Raw genomic sequence first — 23,018 nt, forward strand, 5'->3', positions numbered from 1 at the left:
GCCGTGATGGCGGCCGTGGCGGAGTTGGGGGGTGCGGGCCCATGAGGCGGCCCAGGCCTCGGGCACTCAGCGCAGCGAGGAAGGGGCGGCGACGCCTCGGTTCACACCCGCGCCATGGCGGGCGTGTTCGACATCGATCTGGACCAGCCCGAGGACGCGGGTTCGGATGAGGAGCTGGAGGAGGGGGTGAGAACGGAGAGTCTTAGCGGCGCGGAGAGCGGGCGGGCAGGGAGGCCGCCGGGAGGAGCGGAGCACGGGGGAGGCGTGAGGGGGGCGGCGGCGGAGCAGCTGAGGCGAGGCGAGGCGAGGCGGAGGCCCGGGCCCATGCAGGTGAGGCCGCGCCCTGCCCGGGCAGCCCCGGCCCCGATCGGGGCCTCCGCCGCACAGCGCGGCGCCGGCGGTCGCGTTCAGGCGGAGCGTTTCTCCCTGATGTGTCGGCGGTGGGTTTTGTAGCACGAGCGTGGCGGCGGGGTTTGGTGTCACATGTGGGGACGTCAGTGCGGGAGTGCTCGTCTGTCTGGCACTGTATGAAGGGATCGCTCTGGCGCCAGAATCAAAAGCAAAGCTTTGAAATGCTGCGCGGATCAACGCGTGTGCCCATCTCACATCTCCCCGGATGGGCCACTTGGTGATCTGTAGTTTGTTTTTTTGTAACGTTCATTTACATGCTGTTGAGGCCTTTGGGTATCTTGTTACAAGGTCGCTGTTAGTATCTCTAGTGCTGATGTTGCTTTTATGTGCTGTTTTACGTGTTCAGCCGGGAGAAAAGTAGACTTTGGGGTGACCTCATTGCAGCCTTTCAGTACCTAAAGGGAGCCTACAAACAGGAGGGGAGTCAACTCTTGGAAAGGGTTGATAACTGCAGGACAAGGGGAAATGGTTTGAAGTTGAGGGAGGGAAGATTTAGGTTGGATGTCAGGGGGAAGTTCTTTACAGAGAGAGTGGTGAGGTGCTGGAACAGCTGCCCAGAGAGGCTGCAGGTGCCCCGTCCATCCCTAGAGGTGTTCAAGGCTAGGTTGGATGGGGCCCTGGGCAGCCTGGCCTAGTATTAAATGTGGAGGTTGCTGGCCCTGCATGTGGCAGGAGGTTGGATATTCATGAAGGTCCCTTCCAACCTGGGCCATTTTGTGATATTAAATGTTTGCTACTGCTTAAACTGCTGCTGCTGCATTCGTGCTGTGCTGTTTGAATACCAGCTGGAGGCCTTGGGATTAGCAGACACTCCAAAGCACAGCTGGAATACCCACGCTGCATGTGAACTGCAGAGATGTGGTCTGACAGCTGAAGGCATGGCAGTTCTCAGGTTGCAGGAGAAGCGTTGTCTGCCACCCCAATAATCAATACGGGTCCTGGTTTACAAGCATCAGCTGTGTCACAGTGCCTGCATTGCCAAGAACAGGTTCTAATGGGTGGCACAGAAGATACTTGTGGGCCAGCTTCTGTGAATACAATTGCACAATGGCAACCTAATGCAGTACTCGGGTGCCTTTTGGGAGATTAGGATGGAATAGAAGTTAAAACAGAACTGGGGAGAGGGGAATATGTGAGCATCAGAAAAGTGTGTGTAAGGGAAAGGTGTTTTTTGCAGTGATTGTGCGTGTCTGTCTGAGATCTGAAGGACACTGATGTTCTTCTGGGAATGTGGTGGGCATTTATTCTGTTTGTTGAGTTGGTGGCTGTTTTGAACTTGTTCGTTGTTGTTTAATGGTAGGGTCAAGGGCACATTTAGCAGGTTCTGTTGTGAAACAGATGTCAGGGGGCTGGATTTCCCAAATAAATGTTAGCAAGGAGATGTGAGCAAGCAAACCTCTGTCCTGGAATGAGACTTGAACTTCAGGACTCCGTGATTGGCTGTGCATTCCAGGCTATAGATTCAAGGCTGTTCCTCGCTAACTTGCAGTTGCTGTTTTATGTATATATTTTTAAAACTGAAAATATAACCTGTCATAGTCTGAAGTTTGTTAGAAGCCTGCCCGTTAAATTCTATTTGTATTCCTTCCAGCTGTCTGCTTGCTTTGCACTTTTTCTGCCATGTAGAGCCGCATTTAGAGAGAAGTATTATCTTGCATAAGAGGTCAAGTTGAAAATTGTTTGAAGAAAATATGTCTTCAGAATTGAACTACATTCTTTAATGGCGTCTGGTCCTGGTGTTGAAGTGCTCGAGCCTTTTTAGAAATATTTGTGTGTTAATCTCTCTGAATGATTGTTCAGATAAAGCATGCAGGACCAGAGTAAAGCTTAACTGTGTTATTACTACTGGGATATGATTACCACCAGGCCTCCTGTATCAGAATTTAAGATATGTGGAAGCATTGCAACACTTGCACTGGATTTTGTAGCCTTGTTATCTTCTGCTCATAATTTACTATTCTTGACACTTGTTTAATTATATATACATAAACATATATGTGTGTGCATATATAACAAAATCTATATGTGTAAATGTATCCATACATGTGAAAAAGCTGTAAAAGATATCAGTACATTTATTTTTTACTATGCTTTATTTCTTATGTTGCAATTAATCCTTCTACTCCTCCTGTTCCCAGGGTCAGTTAAGTGAGAGCATGGACCATGGAGGAGTTGGCCAATATGACCTGTAAGTTGCTGCTAAGAAAATGTTCATGCCAACTACATATAGTCTTTACTTTTGTTACATTGTTAAGTTGAATAGAAAATTTTGTCATTCTTGTTCAATTTGAGTTGTTTTAGTTCTTTTGCTATTTCTTCACATTAAAATTTGTGACTGTATCTCAAAATAATAATAAAACAAATTCTGGCAAAACCTGCTGTTGTCTTTAATCCTTGTTTCTCCTAACATAGCTATTGTATTGTATTTGAATAATGCTTGCAGTATGAGTGTAGTGCCCTCTTTGCAGAACATTCTATGTTCTGTCAGGTTTACAGAGGCTCTGTCTGCATATTTGCATAGCAGTCTGAAGCAGATGGGAATTCAGTTCTGATTTGATTTCATGAGACAGCTCCCTTTAGCCGTGCTTCATGTATAGATACCCAGCTTGTTTTCAGCGTGCCACGTGTAACAAGAAAGCAGCAATAGTTCAAACAGTTCAGTTACCTTTTCTGTAGCAGGGTAAGGTGTTGGCCTCACCCTTCTTTTACAGAAGCGTGTTGTAATTTAGAAACTTCCTGAAGCTGTGGATCAGTCTTCTTCTGTGGCACGTTCAGAGTTGTGACTTCTTTTGTTCCAGCTTTTTCTGCACAGTATTTGTTACAGAAGTTGTATTGTGACTGTGGGGACTGCTGGATGTGATTTAAAACTTAAAACACACCTTACAGCACTGTAATCTTGTCCAAGTCAGTTTGAGTTGTTGGTCCTTCAAACTTAATTCTGGTACAATACAGAAATATATTACGCATTAAAATGAAGGCATCTGAAGGAAATCTTGATACAGGCAGATTGTCTTTTGTGCAAGCTGAAACGTAGAGCTTTGCACACACATAACTACAGTTTGTGATGCTAAGAATTCTCCTTATCTCCAAAGCAATCATTCAGGCATGTCAGTTTTAGTGTAAGTTTTGCCGTAAGTAGTTTGCTTGCTTACTTTCTCTTGGTCGTTGTCAAGTTATCAGGTAGTCTTATATTCTTGTTTCGGTTTTATCCAGTGGCATGGAACATTGTGAAAAATTTGAGATTTCAGAAACTAGTGTAAACAGAGGTCCAGAAAAGATCCGACCGGAGTGCTTTGAGTTACTGCGCGTACTGGGCAAAGGTGGCTATGGAAAGGTAAGGGACTCTTTTCTACAAAGGTAAACCCATTATGCTGAAGGCAGTCAAAGTGCTCGCTTGCCACACGTGGGAAGGTCTAATCTTTCCATCCCGTGTTCTGAGCAGTTCCTCCTCTGCAGTTCATAATGAATCATTGTTTTTGTATTGGTGTTGTGTAGGTATTTCAAGTGCGAAAAGTAACTGGAGCAAATACCGGGAAAATTTTTGCCATGAAAGTTCTTAAAAAGGTAATATGAGTGTTCAAATCGTGCTACTACCTAAAAACAAATTAACCCATCAGCTATTAGAATTATGTAATTATTTAATATACTTGACACTGATATTTGCCCTCGTTACGTACAGTTATTAACATGGTACACTGGAATTTATCATGAATCTTTAAGTGGTTCTGCCTGTAAAGTTCTTAGTGGATAATTTAAATATCTCAGGATTTCTTCTGATCTAAGTTACTCTATGACATAAATAAAAGAATTAAACTTTGGCAAGAAACCTATTATGTACATATAATGGGGATTTAAAAAAATTATGATGTTGCTCACTCGTAGCATTGTGATTTGACTCAAAATAAACTCAGGGGGAGTTAAATGTAAAAGTCTGCAATTTACCATTTTCTTATGCTCACGTTTCTGCTGTTTCCAGGCAATGATTGTAAGGAACGCAAAAGATACAGCTCATACAAAAGCAGAGAGGAATATACTGGAGGAAGTGAAACATCCCTTCATCGTAGACTTAATTTACGCCTTTCAGACTGGTGGAAAACTCTACCTCATCCTTGAGTATCTCAGCGGTCAGTAAACGAAATTCTCTTTATTCTTTGTAGCCTAGGTAACCTAGAACTTGGATTTATAGAAGAAAACAAGGGCAGAAATGCTGGTTGGTTTTCTTTTCAGCATGAAGTTTTGATGCATTTGGTAATTCTTTAAGTTGATAGTATTATGTGAATATCAGAATACTATGTTCTCAGTTGTGTTTTTTTGTGAAAGAACTTTTTGCAGAGCAGTACAGAATACCCACATTTAACATTTCTTGGGGGAAACATATTTTTGACTGACTTAAGATGATAGAATGCACTTTGACAGAGTATAATACTCATTTTTCTCATGGCAGGAGGAGAACTATTTATGCAGCTAGAGAGAGAAGGGATATTTATGGAAGACACGGCTTGGTAAGTGAAATTATTTTGGTAAATTAATAGGGTTTCTTGAGTGCTTGGAAGTATCCATTCTGACTTGGAGAACTGTAACCATTTTGTAGCATAGTGAAAGAAACAGTTACCAGGTTTTGGGAGGATGTGTGTGTTTTATACCTAGCAGTTTGTGATGGCATCTTGAGACAACAGTCTTAATGCAGGAGAGGTTCCACTGCTGGTTGCTGGGTGTGACTGTCTCATAGGAGTGTGATGTGTTTCAGGTGTTCAGGAAAAGACTGAAAGTCTTCGTCCACACACAGTTTGACCTGACAGTTACTGACTTGGCAAACTTCTTTACTGACTGTGTGCTCTTAATGATGGAATGTGTGAAGTAACAAAGTATTCTAATGAATTAATGGATGAGAAACAGTCTTTTGAGTAGCAATATTTTACAGATAAACAGGTTGAAGTTACCCCTACTAACTAGGTTAGGCTTTGCACAACCAACTATGGTTGTATCTTTCCCCAGCACATGCTGATAATATTTTAGAAAAAGCCTCAATGGGCACATGAGGCTGTAGTACTGCACTGTTCCACAAACAGCACTGAAGATGCTGCTGGTTACTTTCTTGGCTTCAGGAATTTCCTCCTGCTTCTACATCCAGATGTGGTAATACAGATTGAAGCACGTTTTACCCAGTAACTGTTAAGCTCAGATTCCTCCGAATACATAAGGTGGCTACCAAACAGATAAATCTAGTGGCAAATGTTTGTATTTCATCTTAGAATCTCTCTGCCTTTTGGCAGACCAATCTCAAAGGTATCATTGTTTCTCTGATTTCTTCTCTCAGATACTTTCAAGGAATTATTGATGTGAGCATAGTAACCTTAGTGCTTGAGAGGCTCAGCATGACTGAATACATCTAATTGCCTGGCATGTGTTTTCTTCCAGCTTTTACCTAGCAGAAATCTCAATGGCACTGGGGCACTTGCATCAAAAAGGAATCATTTATCGTGATCTGAAGCCAGAAAATATCATGCTTAATCATCAAGGTAGGAATATAGTAATAATTATGTTGTCAGTCATTTAAGCATTTCTTCAAAGGTCACTCTATGCTTCATTCATATGTGACTTTTCTAGTAACAGTGGCACGCTCATGATTGTGCTTGGTATAACTGAATAACTGCCAAAGCTAATTGCTTGCCTTCAAAACATAGGTTTCTCAGCTTTAATAGAGAGGCTCCAGCAAGCTGCAAGTTGCGTTTATATAAGCACAGCATTTCTTCAATGGTTGACTCGCTGCTGCTGCATCTCTGAGATCTGAGCATAATTCTTCTGGATCGTTGTGAAATACTTAAACATGTGTCTTCACACGGAAGCTTTAAATATCTGTGTGACAGCATCAGTGACGTTTCAGTAATGGGGTAACAAGGCATTAGTTAGGGACAAGTTAGGTAAGGTGCCAGCCTGCAGCTGAAATGACTTACCTAGCTGCTGACACTTTGTCTGACAGTAGCAGCAATTCTGGATTGCACTGCTGCATTGCTACATGACAGGGATTAGTCTGGCAATCTGTACCATCCAGTATTTTCATGTGCTATGGAACACCTCTAGTCTTTGTATATAATTATGTCATTCTGTCTTATTAACTGTACTGCTTTGTCAGAGCATTAACTGCAACTGAAGGTAGTTCAGATTATTGCATGTTAATGTTAAAAAAGATGTTTATTTTTAAATGTTGCTGATACAAATGTTGGAATTCTGGAATTTGTCTGTCTGACATGTTATTTATTTAATTTCAGGTCATGTAAAATTGACAGACTTCGGATTATGTAAAGAATCTATTCATGATGGAACAGTCACACACACGTTCTGTGGAACAATTGAATACATGTGAGCTGCCTGATGAAATGCAGAAGTATTTAAGAACTGATGGTTCAGTCAGTTACAGGAATTGTACTTGAAAAGTTGCAGTCAGAATTACTACAAAGCTTGTTAAAGTATTTCTATATTTTCAATTTTTTTTTATTATAGGGCCCCTGAAATCTTGATGAGGAGTGGGCATAATCGTGCTGTGGACTGGTGGAGTTTGGGGGCATTAATGTATGACATGCTGACTGGAGCAGTAGGTGCACAGTTATAATTGCATGTATTTCTCTTTATAGCTTTTGAAGTGACCTGTCTTCTAATTCAGATGCATGTATAAATATGAATACACTTGTATAGACATAACTAAAATACAACTACACTTACTTTGACTACAGTCATGAGCTGGTCTTATCCAAAGAATTATTTCAAATTCCTACTTGCAATAATTTTATCTGCTTTGTGCATTACTGAAATTAGGGCTTTTTTGTACACAAGTAAGAGATCTGAACAAGTTGTATTTTTCCTTCCACTACAATGGTGCTTTCTAGCCTCCTTTCACCGGGGAGAACAGAAAGAAAACAATTGACAAGATTCTCAAGTGTAAACTCAACTTGCCTCCCTACCTCACACAAGAAGCCAGAGATCTGCTTAAAAAGGTAGAATTTGAATAAATGTCAGTACTGCACCTGTATGTGGAGAACAGAAACATAATGATACCTCTGTGGCTCTCTACCCCGTGCTTGTTTTGACTGCTGCTAACTCAGTCTTGATTTTGTGTGACAAACTTGATTGTTTTGCAATTAATGCAAATTTTCTGATTGTCCCATATCCATTCTGTGTGCTTTTCAATCATGATGATTCATTTCAGGACTAGTCTAATCATAGTGGCATGACTAATTCTGGATGTTATTTCTTATTAAGCTGCTAAAAAGAAATGCTGCCTCACGTCTAGGAGCTGGTCCTGGAGATGCTGGAGAAGTTCAGGTAACTTTTGCTTGACTTCAGAATTGTTAAACTACCTCACTCGAAATGCAGTAGGTTACAGGGAACATCAGGGAAAGGGGGAGTGCATCTGACTGGAAATGTAATGGGCAAAAAGGCAGCCATGCATGATGGGGGATCAGAACATGGATGCTTTGAAATATAACAAAAGAGCAGCTGTCTATCTGATAATTTGTGATTTGGAAATAGCTTACTTTTTTAGCTCTGTGTTCCAGTAGATCTTTTCTGCTAGTTTTACAGCGGTGAGTTGTACAGTCCACCATGTAAGAGTGAAGTTACTGTAGCGGTCTGATGAAAAACCTGCAGGTCCTTGCATACAGTGCAGCTTTCCCAGGGTAGAAGTCTAACTAACTGATGTTTTGCATAGAGAAAGCCTAACCAGAGGCCTAGTTCCTGTTTCTTCTTATCTTAATATCTTAAAATAAAATCTAGATCTTACCTTTTTAATCTTAGATTTTTGCAAGTTATATCCAGAAGGCTGTTGCGTGACTGTGTTGTTGCTAACCCTTCTAGGCTCACCCGTTCTTCAGACACATTAACTGGGATGAGCTGTTGGCACGCAAGGTGGAACCTCCTTTTAAGCCCTTATTGGTATGTACTCAGAGAGCTGTGAGATACTTCTCCTGTATACCTTTAGGAAAGGTCTGAAACAGTGTGGTATCTAAAACTTAGAAACATTCACTCTTAAAAACCAGAGTGCCTTTGCTTTCTGGTACTTCAATAGTTAAATGCATCAACTGAAGTTACTGGTGCAGATTTCTTTTTTTTTTTTTTATCCTGAGAAGTGATGGTGTATCAACATTTAAGAAACAAAAAGCCCTTTCATGCTGTTCTGTCTTATTATCCTCCAGTCATGGTATTCATCTGTCACCAGAATAGGATATTGATTTTTTTGTGAGAGAAGGTGGCAACAACACCTAAGAACTGATTTATCCATCTGTTCAGACCCCTGAAGAAAGAAACTTCTACTTCAGTTTTAATTCCCCCTGCTTCTATGCTGTAGATTATTCAGACTTGGAAGTGCAATTATTTCTAAACATAAGTCAGTATTTAGTTGAAACTAAGGTGATAGTTGCTAAGCAAAATTGAATGAAGTCACCTAGTTAAGTTTGGATGTTTGCTTATTAATATTTACACTGCATCTAGCACATTCCATGCAGTAATTGAAGTGCACCTCAAGGCAAGGATGTGGTGAATAAGCCAATATTGTTCTACCCTGTGTTTTGGTGATGTGGAATGTCTTTTGTTTTGGGTCCAATTAGCTACAGAAGCAAAGGTATAGGTATCCTTGATAGTTCCTGATTCAAAATCTCACTTTAAAGTGATTTATGCATTGCTCATGTTGAGTGTACTACAGTGTAGAGACTCCAAAGCTTTTATCCTCTCCTTTTTTGAATGACATTTGGAATGACATGAAAGATTGGCATTCCCAAACCAAATATCCAAAGATAGTTTTCTGTTATTAGCAAACTTCATGAAAGCTGTTTGTGCTGACTAGATGGTTTTTAAAAACATGTTTCCTTGGTTACACAAAGGCCTCCACAAACGGGTTACACGTTTGTCTTTTTGGTGACGCTTAGCAAGAAACAATCTTGAAATGATGTCTGTTATTCTTTGAATTGAAGAGTTACTCCTCATAGGCAGTTACTCCACAGTTGTCATCTGTCCCTTAGTGTAAACACTTCTCTGCCTGTGAAATTGGGATTAAATTATCTGGAGAAAGACTTCCAGAAATTAATAGTTGCAGCTGTTCTATACTGGTTGTGACCAGAGTTAAACTTGAAAGAAACTGCCGTTGTATTTCTAAAAGGTTTTTGTTTGTAATTTGAGATTTTTTTTTTAAAAGGCATCTTTTTAATTTGTGTTCCTTTTTGATCCATGATTTTTGCCCCTCCCCCTTGCCTTTATTTCTCAGTGTCAGTGCCCATAGTGACCTCCCACTGGCAGCGACAGGATTCCGACACCACTCCAGGGCTTTACTACAGCAGAGCTCTGCCAAAATCCTATGGAATGAACTCCATCCAGAGGCTACACTGATCACCGCTAAGCCATTTGGTTGATATCTGTAATATAAACCCTTAATCATTTTGTTTTTGCAAAGCAATCTGAAGAGGATGTGAGCCAGTTTGATTCAAAGTTTACACGTCAGACACCTGTTGATAGCCCAGATGACTCTACTCTCAGTGAAAGTGCCAACCAGGTCTTTCTGGTAAGTGAGCCAGGGACAGGCATTCGATGTGGAGAGATCTGTAGTGTTACTTGGGAACAGTAGAGCAATTCAGGTAATTTAAATCTATTGACTCTTACCATCTGATACTCAAAGCAAATTATCAGAATTTTGCAGACATATACAGCAGCAGGTTTACGTGTTTGCAGATTTTGAATATACTTCAGTTACTTTCAACGTTTTTTTATATAGATTAACTTAAAACCCACATAAACATTGCTTGCTTTCTGAAATGTCAGCATTCTAATTCAGAATTGCACTAAGAATCCTGGGGATGTGATTGTTTTCATTGACATTCAGACAAGCCATCCTATAAGTCAAAATTAACTGGTTTGAGCACAGATCAGTGAATCTGTGATCCAAGCAGGAATATCTGGGGTGAGCAGGCACCCAGGTAGGGAATTCCCTGAAGTCCTGCTGTTTGCATCAGGTAGTGAGCAGATGTTCATGTGTCTGAAGTTACTGCCCTTTTTGTAACTTTCTATGTAATGATGGCAATAAATGTGCAAGTCACCAGAAATGTCGATCTCACCTCTAAGTTACGGTGCCCTCATTGCTGTTTTGCAGGGTTTTACGTATGTGGCTCCATCTGTACTTGAAAGTGTAAAAGAGAAATTTTCTTTTGAACCAAAAATTCGATCACCTCGCAGATTCATAGGTAGCCCTAGGACACCAGTCAGGTATGTCTTCTTTCTCCTTCTTTATCAACTTTTTAGCAAGTAGGTAAAAAACAGATAAAACAAAACTGCCTTTCTTCTTAGCGAGCCTGTCGCTTCCATTGAAGTGCAGTATCAATCCTGTTTTACAAACTACATGATTAAAGACAAATTTATGGTGTTTGGCAGCACAGGAGGTACTAATTGGCCACCTGTGCAGTAGTGGTGCAGCCTCACAGTCTGGTGACTTCGCTATGTGTTCCTCTAAAACTGTTTCAGAACGTGTGCTGCTGAAGAATCACTTTAGTAATGAAAACTTGGCAATCTACAAATATATCCCAGTTACTCAAAGGAGAGAATTTTACTTTAGTATCTACCACGGCCTCTTGTAGACTTCAGAATTCTCCCAGCCTTCTGAAAGTGGAAGGAAGAATTGCATGCTTCTCAGCAGCCGTTTGAATTTGGCTTTCTGCAGAATGAAGGGCATAACTTTGTGCTGCGTATACCTTCATTTCTGATTTTTGTATTTCTTGTTTTAAAGCCCTGTAAAGTTTTCCCCTGGGGAATTCTGGGGAAGAGGTGCTTCTGCCAGCGCATCAAATACTCAGACACCTGTGGAATATCCAATGGAGACGAGTGGAATAGAACAAATGGATGTGACAGTTTGTGGAGAGGCTTCGGCACCGCTTCCAATCCGGCAACCAAACTCTGGGCCATACAAAAAACAAGCTTTCCCCATGATTTCCAAACGACCAGAGCACTTGCGCATGAATCTATGACAACGCAATTTTTTTTAAGCCTTTGAAGGTGGAAAACAAAGAATGGACATAAGCCCTTTGAAGCTGAAATACGAGGGCTTGTATGGTTTACTTTTAAAAAGTGACAGTATCAAAGAGTCAGTCCTTGCACAGAGCGACTTGGAAAGCAAAGAAAAATGGATTTTTTTTTTTTCTGTCAATCAATGGTGCATAAAAAAACTTTAGAAAATGGTATTGCAGAACTCTAGGCACATCATCTAACTGATTCGCAGTGACATCTTCTCACCTTATCAAGGATTTTTCAGCTTGGTAGCTTGAAACTGACAGTATTAAGGGGCAGGATGTTGCTTCAGAATCACTGGTCTAGTTGTGAATGTGTCAAGGAGGGTTAGCCCTTTCACTAGGCAAAGTATGAAATGCCTATATGCTTGCGGCCGAGGAATAATTAGCATGCAAGCTTGGTTAAGCTGTTTCCTGCAATGGGGTGGAATCAAAGATGAGAGATAAAATTAATTGGTATTTCACATTCAAAACCGAATGAGTTTTTTTTATATATATATAAAAAAATATATATTTTTCGAATAGATTTTTTTGATTCAGCTCATTATGGAAAATATCCCAAAATTTAGAATACAGAATAATTGGTTGCTGTGAAGAAAGTAAAGGCTCTAGTTCTGATTCTCCTCATGAAACAAAAAATCAGTGAGTTACTCAATTACCAGCTTGGCAACGCGGGGTGGGAAAGAACTGTTTCACTTGCTTACCCAACTGAAATACCTGTTCCTGCAAAGACGAATGGATCTAATCAAATCACAGTGCTGCTATGTTCTAGGCTTAACTGGAAGCCATGGGCTCAAATACACGTCCTGCTTATTTCATCCTTGTCCTCAGCAGACATTTCACTGGGAAACATCACTTTTGCATATGCCAGTCACATAGCTGGAGATGGCTGAACACATTCAGATTCTTACCCATAGAAAAGGTTGGGAAAAAGTGCATCTGAACACAAGGTCAGGAGGTGTGGCTGTACTTCCACAGGAAATGTACGCAAGTTCGACGTCATGTAAGCAAGCAAACCTTTTTGTAACCAATGGGTAAGAACTTCAGGAAATTTTTTTAAATAAATTTTTGCTTATGGGACAGACTTCCCTGCCATTACATATTTCTAAATTTATCTTTTTTTCTATGCTGGGGCAATAAATTTGCTGGTTGTATGAGGCTGAGGAAAACGTCAAATGGCCTTTCAGCGAATGTCTTCCACAGTGGGTCAGAACTTCAGCAACTTAATTTAGCAAACATGTTCTAAGGACACTATTTATGTTTTTAAAATTGTCACAATCTGTACAAATGGCTTACAGGTACAAAGAATAAAATAAAGGTAACTTTACCTTACTTAATACTTCCTGCCTTAAAGAAAGCATTTCCATGAGCATAGCTGGTGAAAGGGTTAATATCTGCAGAGCTTTACACTAGTTAGAGTGTGTATGGTGTGTGCGTGTGTGTGTGTATATGATCATGCAACTGCATACAAGTCCTGTCATTTTTTGCCTGCCACACGTTGCATTATCTTTAGTCAAACTGTGCAAAGTCTACTTCTAGTGTTTCACAACAGTAGGGATTTTTTATAGATTCTGCTTACTCTGTGTGTACTGAATCTTTTTGAGCCATAGGATCCAAGCCATAAGACTCTCTACACGTTGAATCCGATCAGAGTTTGCAAGCCAGAAGGATTCAGTGATATCTTGTTGATACTAATAAAGAGCCAACAAAAGAAGATACATGCGATTGAGCAAAAATTAGTATTTAGTTTTCTTCCTGGTAAGCCTTTTGTTGGAGAATTTCTTTTTTAGTTTTGTAAGGAAAATCAAGTTACCTTCCACTGACATAAATTGTACTGGAAGATTGATGTTTTTCATTGGGTAATATGGCTGCTGGTGACACGTTGTGAAACTGAAATCAGAGTGCTTGCATGTGTGTATATTATGCATATTTGCAAAGAGGCAACACTTCAAGCAGTGCCTGCTCTGTGTCACTCGTTAACATAGGTTTCCTGCCATGTTTACTGAGTGTAAATGAACTTAGTTTAATTTAATTTAATTTTTTGAGGCAGATCTCTTGGTCCTACTTACAGCTAACAGTTCCTTTTTGGTTGGCTGGATAGACTTGTCCAGTAGAGTTGGTTTGGTATGGCTGGCAAGAATGGCAAGAGTTGTTTGTCTGAGTTTACTGCTTAATTACAGACACAGTTTATCATTTTTGAAAGGAAATATCATATCCTGTCCATCTTTCACCCCATAGATTCTAAGTTTTAGTTCCCTACCACAAATGTGAAACTTCTGGAGTTTGACTCAGACAGCAAGCACACACTATGCAATATGGTTTATCCTGTATTTATTTGTAAAAATATCAGACATAGATCCTCTATATATATATAGTAGTGTCAAAATGACTAGTCACGACCTGAGGGGAGTGGAGTTCGAGCTCCTGTCTGGCTATTTCAGATAAGTGCAGAATGCATTGAATATTGGAGAGCTTAACAAGTGCTTTCTTTTGTTCATTTAAAAATGTCTTAAATTTTTCATTAGAGTATAGAATCTTATTTTTTTTATTTTGTACGAGCTGCGCTTTTTTAATTATAATCACTGAAAAACTCACTATAATTTGATTTTATAGAATTTTTGTAGCATTACAAAAATATAGTAAAACTGAGGTTAATACCTGTTTTGGCTAACCATATGAAAGTATTAAATCTTGAACAAAAGTCGTATTTTTTTTTTTACTAGATGTTAAATAGGGCAATATTTTGTTCTGCGAGTCGTTACCACAAAAGGTTTCTAATAGGTCAGCTGCATTACCAGCAGTTTTTCTTTTCCCATTTAATGCAGAAATGATTCTGGTATGAGATATTCAGAATTTCATCATTTTTCTCTGTGGGAGTGATGCATACATTTGATGCCATTTGTGTACTAAATTGTAATTTTGGGAATGCTGGAATAATTCCTACCAAGACTGTCTTAATTGTGCCATCTGACATCTGAATGTCATCCTGGTATTAGCTCATAATAAAAGATACAAATAAATGAGTCAGTGGTTCTTTGGGATATCCCTTTTCTTAAAATGCATTCATGTCTGAACTGCTAGAGAACACAGGATATGTTTGTCCCCCCCATACAGTGGATGCTTCTTTGGGAGTTAACGTTAAAAAGGGAATCAAACCAAACTGCTGTCGCTGTTAATTGAGTCCATGGCCTATTTTACAGAGGAATCCCTAGCCTTTGTTACAGATGGGCACAGGAGGAAGAGAAGTTCTTAAAAACACAGCACCTGACTTCAGTGTTCTTCCTGCCGATCCTCAATGATTTACTGTATTTGGTTTCTATACATGAATTTCTAGAGCTTGTTCTCTTCTAGATTAACTTGGCTTTGTAGCCGCGTTCAAGAAACAAACTTGAGCTTGAGGAGGAAAAAAAGGTAATCCCTGTTCTGCTTCTCATCTTTCAGTTAGTTGGAACTAAACGTGCTGCAGAATAAGATGGGCAGCAATGACTGAAAATTTAAACATGTTCATCCAAGAGACTTTTTTTTTTCCAGGAAGTAGGGCTTAAGTATAACTGTGGGTCTACACATCTTCAAAGGGAAAAGGAGGGAGGGGGAATTATGTTGAGAACTTAAGGACCCAGAGATGCTGATCAGTCTGTCCTACAGGTGCAGTACCTTCACCTGAGCTCTGGCTCCAGGTAGAGCTGCATCTCAATGGCATGATGCTGACTGCAGGATCAGAGAGGATGTCCTTCATGGCTGTAAGTTACTCACTTCTTTCTTCTCTAACTAAGATGAGAATGAACTTGTTTCAATTTTGAAATGTAAATCTAACCTGGCTGATCCAAATCTCTTTTAAGCTCTTGTTCGGTTTTGTTTTTTAATAAACTATGCCTGATAATATTGTTGGATTTGGATAATAGTCATTGGATCTTGAAGAAAATTCATTAACTTGGAGATAAAAAGATAAATTGTTCTCTGATCCTAAATGCAACCAACTTAAAACAGTGAGTAAACTCTTGGCGTTAGCATTTCAGGAAAAAACCTAATCCAGGATAAGTGACATTTCTTAGTTCTGTAGAATACTGGCTAAGTTGGTTATTATCTCTGCCTTCTCCTAAGCTGTGCATTGGGCTCACACACACAGCTTTTTTTTTTAAAGGTGCTATTTGTTGACAGAGTGAAATATGGCATTCAGACTGCTTACAAAGTACTCACACAATACCTGCTTAAAAACATCTAAAGGCACAGAGCACCTTTGAGGTAAAGCACCAAGTTCAGACTGTTTGCTAAGTCCAAATACGACTGCGTGTCTGGAGAGCCACGTGAGCTGCCTGTTTGTAGGGGTGCATCACAGATTCAGAACCGAACCTAAAGTCCTCCCTGCTCATTTTTGTTCCATGACAGATTCACTTCTTGTCTATGAATCTCATTTGAATCTCATTTCTTTATTCAACGTGCACCAAACAAATAGATTTAAATGCGTTTATTCCCTCTGATTCTTATGCACACTACAAATGGCATGTATAGTATAAAATATTCTCCCCTGTAAGAAAATCTGGTTCCTGCTGTGACAAAAATAGACTATTAAAGATCTTTTAAAAATACCAATCTCAGAAAAAGCTCAGTAAAAAACTAACATCAGCGGTTGCTTTTCTGTGTTAAATCTGTTAAATCAATTGGAAATCTGCACAAGCCTAAGGGAGAAACATCTTGTTTTTATCTCCAGGTGCAGTGAGAGCTGCTAGTATTGATGCAGGGAGAAGCTGCTGTAGCATTAAGACATCATCAATGCCAGGTGTGACAGGTAGCTTTAGCTCCCACTGTAGTCCAGAGTATGAAATTCACTGCTCACCCTGGGTTTTTGGGCAGTGTTAGAGGCATAAATACAATTTAGCACAGTCTGGAACACTCCGTGAGCTTTTAAATTAAATGCTGATTTAAGAAGCTGCTGCAAACACAGCGTTTTGGAAGAGTTTGATTGTTTTCTGAAAGAATCACAATAGAAGCAATGCTGACTTTCCTGCTTTCACTTTATGAACTTATTTTCCTACTCTTAAGAAGTCGGCACTCTGCGCTGTTTGAAGTATTAAAACATTTCCTAGAAGCAAGAAATCCCAGATACCTCGATTTGGGAAACTCATTCCCTGTGCCACCTGCACTCCCATGTGCAGTGAGCTGTACAGAACGAGTAAACTAAAGCAAGTTGGTTGACATGCCTTAGAAAATCTGCAGGCGCATTGATGTGGCTCCATCCTTCCACTTGTTAACATGGTCTGAAATAACAGTTCTGCAGAGTGGACATGTTTTTTCTCTATTAAACCATAAAGAGATGCATTCTTCACAAAATGTGTGCTGTAATGAAAAGAATGACAGCTTAGAGCTTCTGAGCTCTTCTGTTCGTAAGGAGGAACATTATTTGCACAGCCTGATTGCTAAAGATCATCAGAAGGCAAACGCTGATCTAACTCTATGTAGTTCTGTTTACCAGTTCTTAAAAACACTTTAACTTTGCAGAAATGAATTCTGACGGTGTGTATTACCTGGCAGATCAGCAGGATAGGCTTCTGGAATTCAGTGTGGCAGATAGAACAAATATCATCTGATTCAGAACACTGCTTCTTGCTTGCTGTCACCCCGTAGTGCTGCAAAACAACATTTTTTCAGCACATACTAGTTTCTAAGTGGGGAGAAAAAAAAATACACCAGAAAGCACAGAAAGGAACAAGGAATCAGGGCTGCTATGGCAGGGAAAGCACCCAATCCCTGATCCAGCAAAGTTTTGCTGAACTTTTCAACAGCTGATGCAGGGGGCCTACAGATCACACACTCTCATCTCCTGTAGGGCATGCAGTTAATTAAGTTAATTTCTTCCCCTGAACACGGCTGTAGGAAAAACCTGGAGCAGGTTTGTTTGTTTTTCTTGCAGGACTTAAGCACTTATCTAAAATAATAGTTAACACTTTAAGTCAGCGATACCAGGCTCTAAAATCTTTTGTGTATTTTCCCATGCAAACAGCAGGCTAAATAACGATACCTGTCCCTACAGACAGACAAACTGAGAAACTTATTCTAACAGCAGTTACTTACATGGCAATTGTTTTGGCAAGCTTCGTTTCTCACTTATATTTCTGCTACAAGCTTTGCCTGTATTCAACCAGTATTTATTCCAGTTAGAAAGCAGGGAAAAAGGGTGATGTTATCTGACAGAAGTGTGTGTGAAGAGGCATGCAGAACAGACTGCTTTTGTTCACGTTACCCCATAATTATGCAGTCAGAACTGCAAAATGAGGGAACAAATACAGAGGGATTACTTTAAAAACACAGCTGCCATTGAGAGAGATCCACGAAGTCATAGAGGAAAGTGTTATTTCAAAGGGGAGCATCTTCATGTATATCAGATCTACTGCTTTTTAGATAAAAGCATTCAATACTCACTGGTCGCGTACAAAATATCCGTAAAACCTTTCTGAAGTTTCTCCATTGTCCAAAAAAGCTCAAAAGCTGAAACAGGAAGGAGAAGATGAGTGCTGGTTAATGTTTTTCTCTGAGAGTTGAAGAAAACTTCAAGTTTTTGTGCAGATTCCAGCAGCAGAAGTGGTGCTGCCAATGTGATGTCAGCAGGAAGGTAAGAAAGGGTTCGGACCAACCCTGTTTCAGTTGCTTGGGATGTAATCCTTCATTCAGCCTGAAGGTTTTTTAGTACTGGGTGGCTGTTCTTTGGAAGAAAAATACTACTGGTGGTGTGAATCGTTCAATTGCAGATATATTAGAATTATCACTGTGTGTACAGCAGTCCTTAGGCTTGTGATTGAGACGCTGTAACGTCATCACGTGTTTTTCACATTCAAAGCAGAACTTGTACTGAGTTTGTTTTTTGGGGGCAGCTGAGCTCTTCGACAAATGAGAGAGCTATTTTAAATGCTTCTCTGGCTTGTTCAACATCGCACACAAATTCTAGCAGAGAGAAAAATAGAGTTTCCCAGAAAATGCTGACCTCCTTTTTACCATCAGTTTCACCTTTATTTTTGCAAGCTCTCCTCCTCTCTATTTCTGATGACGGTCAGATCGATGTCTGATCTGAGAAGAGACCCACAGCAACAGAGTTCTTTGCTGCACAACCCCAATCCGTGCCCAGAGCAGATGGAGGGGAGGAGAAGAAAAAACAAAAGACAAATGCAGTGCTCTGAGCCACTCTTCCCTTTTTTTCAACCCGAAAGTCACTTCAGATACAGGAACCAGAAACGTGTTGGCTTACACGGCTCTAGTGCTAATTTGCAAAATAGTTTAGAGGATTGTAAAGCTTACCCACCTTGAGAATGAGGTAGGAAAGGCCCAGCAATGTCCCAAGGCTCTGTCCAAGTACACTGTGCGGCTCCCCATAGCCAATAAGATAACGGAACCAAACTGGGATGGGGACAAACATACGGTAATACTGGCAGAGTTCTTCTAACAGCATGTACCAGTAGCCCTAAGCAAGACATGCAAAAGAATCTCTCAAGATGTAAAATGCAAACGTGTACAGTTCATTGCTAAAGAGGAAGAAGCACAGAGTAGTTGAACTGAACAAGGAAAACTGCGTTAATGATGGCCTAAAAATGACTGCGTCACAACGTACCTCAGAAATAAAGTCCTGGTACATTTTGAAAGAGAAAATCTACCCACACTGCCTGCTCAGATGCTATCACACGCTACCTACACTTGTTCACATTGTTAGTAATTGTAACTACGAGTGCTATTTGCTGTTTGGATGTAGAACTTGGCTTGTTCTTTGCATGTCTCACCTTTGGAAGCAGATGCACACTAATACCCCACCAACCAATGCAGGCTCCTACCATAACTTAGTAAAGTCATACTGTACAGCAGCTGCTGTGCTAACAGCCTGCATACACATCCTTCCATTGCTTCAAATAAAAGGTTTCTTCATCCCATCTCTTACAGCAGAAATAAACCATTTATCCAATGAAACAATACAAGCAATTTTTTCTCAGTTCAGACTGTAAGAACAAGAAATCTACAGGGTTTTCTTGCCCGTGGTGCAGAGGTGGATGATGTACAGACATTTAATTAAAAGGCTTTCCTCTGGATAGAATTTAATCATTAGCTATTTTAGCAGATGTTCTTAAAGAAATGGTTTTCTTACCTTGGATTTAAAGGACATCATAAAAGAAGGCACCAAGAGAATAAAGCACTTGAAGCCCATGAAGAGGAATTTTAGAATGAAGTCTGTGACCCCCACAATCCAAAGTACCTCCCAGAAGTTCTTAAAATCCACAGTAGGGTTTAAAAAGATTAAGCTACAAAACAAAGCACACAAAAAACCCGACCCCAATGAATCAGAAGTGAACGGAGCGTCCTGCTCAAAGGAAAGCTGAGGATGATCACAGCAGCACTAATTGAAAATGAACTTTTCACCATAAATGGATCCTTTGTGACCTCTGACAGCCTCTCCATTTCTGAACCTTCATCACAACCCCCCATCCTCTACAGAAAGGCTTTCTTTTCCATTTTTGAGTTACAGTCTTTGACTGATGCACACCCAAGACTGTAGCTACAGAACAGCAAAGGAGGAAAATTGCAGAATAAAGCCCACAGAATTTCAGACTGCTCTGAATTCCGTATGCTGAGGACGAGGGGGAAGGCTCAGAGCTGGGAATCACAGCCAGCCACGTCCCCATGGCTCAGAGCCTCCACTGCATTTGCAGTATTACTTTGCAAATTCAAAGGAACTGTTTTTAAGGACAGCACCGTCCAGGTGAGCAGGGGAGAAGGAATGGAGATGAAAATGAAAGAGGAACCAATGCTACAATTAAAGAAAAGTGGCAGCAGCACAGATAAAGTATTTCCAGTTTGCATCTGTGTGGATTGTGACATGAATGGTGATGTTTCTCTACTTACCTATAGTACAGAGACTGAGAATGAAAGGTGTAATACAGGAGGAGAGAGGATCCAGTGAGGTACAGCAGCAGCCAAGCACACTGCAACTTGGAGCACCGTTCCTGTAAGGTAACCAAGACTTATTACAATCCTTATCTACATCTTAACTGCATCCCCAAAGCACTCTCCATCTCACCTGAACAGTTATTACTGGAAGATTCCATCATATCGATTTCAGGCCACAAACACAGTTATATTTTCCTCTAAACTGCAGAAAGCTTTTCTCAGAATAGCAAGAGGGAAAGGAAGAAAAGCTTTCTGAGTTCTGCCACCTTACTTGCAAAGCTCCATACCATACAGAAGCACTGAGTTTACAAAACCACTTCTGCCTTGTACCAAATGGTGCCAGATCCAGCATCTCCATTAACGTTTCTCTCAAGAGCTGATGGATAAAGGCTGTGGTTAACTTACAGAGCTGTGCTGCAAGGGGTGATACTTACTTTGAGGAAAACCTGATTTACTATGCTTCTGTTTGCATACATGTAGGTTGTCAGCAGCCCGATTCCAAGAGAGATGCCTGTTAGGAGAAAAGAAAATGGAATTGGGTTAAAATAACCAGCCCCTGTTGTATTTCTGTGTGATTACAATAGCTTTGATTACAACGCTGATAATTAAGCACGTTTTATGTATGCCAGAAAATGAAACAGCAGGAAAGGAAAGGGCTGAAAGGGAGGTGATTCTGTCCCTCTGCTCTGCTCTATGAGACCCCACCTGGAGCACTGCATCCAGTTCTGGAGCCCCCAACACAAGAAGGACATGGAGCTGTTGCAGCAGGTCCAGAGGAGGGCCATGAAGGCCATCAGAGGGCTGGAGCACCTCCCCTACAGGGACAGGCTGAGAGAGCTGGGGCCTTCTAGCAGGCTTCCAGTACCTGAAGAGGGACTATGGGAAAGCTGGAGAGGGACTTTTTATAAGGACATGTAGCAACAGGATGAGGGAAAATGCCTTTAAACTGGAAAGGCTGGAATTAGACTAGATATTAGGAAGAAAGTCTTCCTTTTAGAGTGGTGATACATTGGAACAGGTTGCCCAGCGGGCTGTGAACCCTCCCTGGAGGTGTTCAAGGCCAGGCTGGATGGGGCTTTGAGCAACGTGGTCTGGAGGGAGGTGTCCCTGCCTATAGCAGGGGATTGGAACTAGATGATCTTAAAGGTCCCTTCCAACCCAAACCATTCTAGGATTCTATGAAAGACAGTTCAGTGACTGTTTCCGATGAACAAAGCAAGGAAGCTACAAACGAGCTGGATGCTATTTCAGGCATTTCTACTGGCCCATCTCTTGGGGAGTTTCTGCCCTGTTACACCCTACCGATGATGTGCTGCACGATCAACTTGACGCCCAGAATCAAAACATAGGGCAGACTTCTGTGCAGCCACTGGAGGACGCATCTGAGCTCGGAGATGGAACTGCTGTGTTCCTCCGGGTCCGGAGCGCCGTCAGCAGAGCTCCCCCCCTCGCTATGGCTGTGACCGTGCGAGCGGCCCTGCGAACTCAGCCTCGAACGCCTCCAACTCGCGTTTTCTCCGCCTTCTCCCCCAGCAGAGCTCAGCTGGATGTGAACATCTCCGCTCGGATGGCACGAGCTCTGCCCGGCTGCGTGCGCGCTTTGGGGTGGCGAAGGGTCACCGCCGCTCCCCTGGGTGCTGTGCGGATGGCTGCAGCTCGCTTGCATGGTGGGAGCTTTTCCTGGGCCGGGCTCTCAATGCTTTGTCTCTAAGGAAACAAAAAGTCACACTTGGAGGAAGAGCACAACGAATTCCGGAGGTTAAAAAACGCACCGAAACACAGCACAGCGCATCGCACACACGCGCGCGGTGGCTGCGGGGATACAGAAGGCTTAAATTCCTCTTGCGCAGAGAGGAACTCGCAAAACCCGACGGCCTTCATTCAGCCTTTGGAACGGAGCGTCCGTCGGCTTTCGGGCGCAGAGCTGGGCTCGGTGCCGCCACGCAGCCCGCGGCCGGGATGGCAGCGCGGCTCCCGCAGGCCGCCGCCGCTCTTAAAGGCGCAGCGCAGCACGGCGCGCGGCTCCGCCGAACTCCGCCGTTTCCGCGTCTCAGAGCCGCGCAGGACGCGCTCCGGGCGGAGCCTCCGGGAGGTACCGACCTTCACCGCCCCGCACCGCCCCGCACCGCGCGCTCCCTCCGGCCGCCCCGATCGCGACCGAACCTCATCGCGCGGCCGCCACCTCCATCACCGCCGCCGCCGCCGAGTAGGGAGGAGGAAGAGGAGGAGCCGCGAGGAGGAGGGGAGGAAGGCGTCGCTGTGGCGACGCGCGGCTCGGGCGGGCGGTGCTGCTGAGCAGGGCGGGCGTTGTGCGGTTGGCCGTAACGCGCGGCTCTGCGCGCTGCCCGGAGGCGCGCGAACGTTCACGCGCGATGCCGGTCGCGACGCTCGCCCACGCGGCTCTTCCCGCGGTGCCCAATGACGGCGTTAACCCAGCGGTGCTTTGGCGCCTCCTGCTGGATGAGTCCGGAACTGCACCCAGAGCCGGACTGACGCCGCGCTGTCCGGTGGGGAAACGGGGCGGGGGAGAAGCGCTGAGATCTGAGCAGCCCCGCGCTTTGCCGTCCTCCCAGCTGCGAGACGGTGCCCCCGTCATTAATGCCATCGGCAGCTTTCGCCGCTGTTTGTCTGCTTTTCCCATCGTGG

General features: G+C 42.2%; 2 protein-coding genes across 2 annotated transcripts; one reads left to right on the forward strand and one right to left on the reverse strand.

The window, feature by feature from the left end:
- The first annotated feature begins 21 nt into the window (after positions 1-21).
- On the forward strand, positions 22-14,473 carry RPS6KB1 (ribosomal protein S6 kinase B1). The gene is made up of 15 exons (XM_042879406.1): positions 22-186; positions 2,550-2,599; positions 3,625-3,745; positions 3,907-3,975; positions 4,388-4,535; positions 4,856-4,913; positions 5,830-5,930; positions 6,681-6,771; positions 6,913-7,003; positions 7,296-7,403; positions 7,669-7,731; positions 8,263-8,340; positions 9,851-9,958; positions 10,544-10,656; positions 11,174-14,473. Exons 1-15 carry the CDS (start codon positions 115-117, stop codon positions 11,409-11,411), a joined length of 1,509 nt encoding a protein of 502 aa, XP_042735340.1. The 5' UTR covers positions 22-114; the 3' UTR covers positions 11,412-14,473.
- Positions 13,765-22,599, reverse strand: RNFT1 (ring finger protein, transmembrane 1). The gene is made up of 9 exons (XM_042879407.1): positions 22,536-22,599; positions 21,675-22,079; positions 20,807-20,883; positions 20,328-20,428; positions 19,573-19,726; positions 18,742-18,900; positions 17,868-17,933; positions 16,973-17,074; positions 13,765-16,784 (listed from the first exon to the last, which is right to left on the reverse strand). Exons 2-9 carry the CDS (start codon positions 22,036-22,038, stop codon positions 16,650-16,652), a joined length of 1,158 nt encoding a protein of 385 aa, XP_042735341.1. The 5' UTR covers positions 22,039-22,079; positions 22,536-22,599; the 3' UTR covers positions 13,765-16,649.
- Between the last annotated feature and the right edge of the window lie 419 nt (positions 22,600-23,018).

This window comes from Lagopus leucura, unplaced genomic scaffold (assembly GCF_019238085.1).
Source record: "Lagopus leucura isolate 7727_CA_CO unplaced genomic scaffold, USGS_WTPT01 Super-Scaffold_100024, whole genome shotgun sequence".
In the NCBI taxonomy this organism is placed as follows: Eukaryota; Metazoa; Chordata; class Aves; order Galliformes; family Phasianidae; genus Lagopus; species Lagopus leucura.